The sequence below is a fragment of the Terrapene carolina genome, unplaced genomic scaffold, assembly GCF_002925995.2.
Source record: "Terrapene carolina triunguis isolate 2854851 unplaced genomic scaffold, T_m_triunguis-2.0 Scaffold25486, whole genome shotgun sequence".
In the NCBI taxonomy this organism is placed as follows: Eukaryota; Metazoa; Chordata; order Testudines; family Emydidae; genus Terrapene; species Terrapene triunguis.
Genome location: NW_020689837.1, coordinates 1 through 2,295, shown reverse-complemented (window position 1 = coordinate 2,295; position 2,295 = coordinate 1). Strand labels below are relative to the sequence as shown.

Below are 2,295 nucleotides of genomic sequence, written 5' to 3'. Positions count from 1 at the left end.
CCCCCCTGCCTCTCAGGAGCTGGAGGCCATCAAAGCCCGCGTGCGGGAGATGGAAGAGGAGGCAGAGAAGCTGAAGGAGCTGCAGAACGAGGTGGAGAAGCAGATGAACATGAGCCCCCCGCCGGGCAACGGTGAGACCCCCTCGGGCCCCCCGTCATCTCCTTTGGGCCCCCTGTGCATGGCAAAGTTAGGGGACATCTGTGAACTACACTGCCCTGGATTGTGTTTGTGCAGGACCTACGTAAACAGGAACTATCCCTTCCCCCAAATATACCCTTTGGACCATGTGGGTGATGGTGGATTCCAGATGCATTTGGGAGTCTCGCTGTTCTGAATTGTATTTGTGTAGGACCTATGTAAACTGTAAGCCTTCCTCCCCCCATTGAAACTCAGACTCCCTTGGCAATTGTAAAGCCTAGAGACGCATGCAAATTGTGCCCCTCTGAATTTTATTTGTGTAGGACCTACATAAATGCCACCATCTTATTTGTGTAACACCTATGTACACAGTAATCATCACTTTCCCCCTTGGACCCTGTTGACTGCGGGGCGGGGGAGGAGTGAAGTAGGAGGCATTTGGGATTCACCCCGCTTTGCATTTTATTTGTATAGAGTCTGTGTAAATGCTACTTTTTTGTATGTGTAGGACCTATGAAAACAATAACCACCATCCCCATTCACTCTCAGACCCCCGTGGGGATGGCAAAGTCCAGAGACACATGAGAATTGTGCTTCTCTGATTTTTATTTGTGTAGCACCTACATAAATGCTATCATCTGGTTTGCGTAGGACCTATGTAAACACCGGCCTCACTCATCCTGTTCTGAATCTCTTAGGTAGGTCCTACATAAAAACTACCCCTTGGGTTGTTTGTGTAGGCTTGTTTATACATCTATCCATACTAGTTATGCCAGATGCTGTATAAACCCAGTGCAGAAAGGGGCTCTTCCCCTCTCTGTTCTGGTAAAGGGGGGGTGCACTGGAAGAGATTTGGGGTACAGCCCCCACTTACTAAGCCCCTGGTTCTCTCTTCACAGCTGGCCCAGTCATAATGTCCTTAGAAGAAAAGATGGAGGCAGACGCTCGGTCCATATACGTGGGTAATGTAAGTGGGGGAGCCATGGAGGGGCTGGGGGGGTTCAGGGGACCCCATTTCTCAGCCTCCTGACCTCCTCTTTTCTAGGTGGATTACGGGGCAACGGCCGAAGAGTTGGAGGCTCATTTCCACGGCTGCGGGTCCGTCAACCGTGTCACCATCCTGTGTGATAAATACAGTGGGCACCCCAAGGGGTGAGTGAGATTTCGGGGGGCTCGTGGGGGGCATGGGGTGGGCAGGAGGAGGGTCTGGAGGAGAAGCTACGGCCCGGGGAGGCTGTGTTTTTTGCAGTGTCTAATGTGGGATCCCCCCCAGGTTCGCCTACATTGAGTTCTCCGACAAGGAGTCTGTGCGCACCTCCATGGCGCTAGACGAATCCCTGTTCAGGGGGCGACAGATCAAGGTGAGCCCTGCACCTCAAAACCCAGCCCCCCGAATCCCGAGATTGGGCCCAGATCCTGCCCGGAACCCTAGGCTCTCTCCTGCCCCCAGGAGCTCCACCCGTTGCCTTGAACCCCCAAGCCCACCGTCCCTTCTTTAGCCTGGGCCTGACCCTCATTTCTCTCCCCTGCCCCGCAAGGTCCTCCCTGGTCCTCGCTGCACCTTGCGGGGGCCTCTCTGACCCCCCCCTTTACCCTCCAGGTGATACCCAAGCGGACCAACCGGCCCGGCATCAGCACCACAGACCGGGGCTTTCCCCGGGCCCGGTTCCGAGGGCGCGGTTCTGGCTACACCAGCTCCCGGGCCCGGTTCTACAGTGGATTCAGCAGCCGACCCCGCGGACGCTCATACAGGTCTGGGGGGCTGGGCCGCTGCGGACAGGACGCCTGGGTTCTCTCCCGGCTCTGGGAGGGGAGTGCGGGCTGGGGGGAGGGGGAGGGCTGGGAGCCAGGTCTCCTGGGTTCTCTCCCCAGCTCTGGGGTGTGTGTGGGGGCTAGTGGTTAGGGCAGGAGGGGCTGGGAGCCAGGACTCCTGGGTTCTCTCTCTGGCTCTGGGCGGGGAGTGGGGACTAGTGGTTAGAGCTGGGGGGAGGGCTGGCAGCCAGGACTCCTGGGTTCTTCGGTTGTATTTTCTCTTCTCCTCTCTCTTCCCCCTGGTTTATTAACTCGTTCCCTTTTTCTCTCCTCTGCAGGGGCCGGGCTAGAGCAACCTCATGGTATTCCCCTTACTAAAAAAGTGTTTTTTGGGAAAGAAAAGAA

The 2,295-nt window shown here is 56.3% G+C and overlaps 1 protein-coding gene across 1 annotated transcript; it reads left to right on the top strand.

The window, feature by feature from the left end:
- Window positions 1–7: 7 nt before the first annotated feature.
- PABPN1 (poly(A) binding protein nuclear 1) lies at window positions 8–2,295 on the top strand. The gene is made up of 6 exons (XM_024223067.2): window positions 8–131; window positions 1,038–1,105; window positions 1,184–1,290; window positions 1,412–1,499; window positions 1,739–1,890; window positions 2,229–2,295. Exons 1-6 carry the CDS (start codon window positions 50–52, stop codon window positions 2,266–2,268), a joined length of 537 nt encoding a protein of 178 aa, XP_024078835.1. The 5' UTR covers window positions 8–49; the 3' UTR covers window positions 2,269–2,295.

What these genes read in the sequence shown, in the direction of transcription:
- PABPN1 (XM_024223067.2), top strand. Translation starts at nt 50, where the DNA reads ATGGAAGAGGAGGCAGAGAAGCTGAAGGAGCTGCAGAACGAGGTGGAG. An exon ending in GGTCCATATACGTGGGTAAT is followed by an intron (nt 1,106 to 1,183) that starts GTAAGTGGGGGA and finishes CCTCTTTTCTAG; the next exon opens with GTGGATTACGGGGCAACGGC. An exon ending in CCCCGCGGACGCTCATACAG is followed by an intron (nt 1,891 to 2,228) that starts GTCTGGGGGGCT and finishes TCTCCTCTGCAG; the next exon opens with GGGCCGGGCTAGAGCAACCT.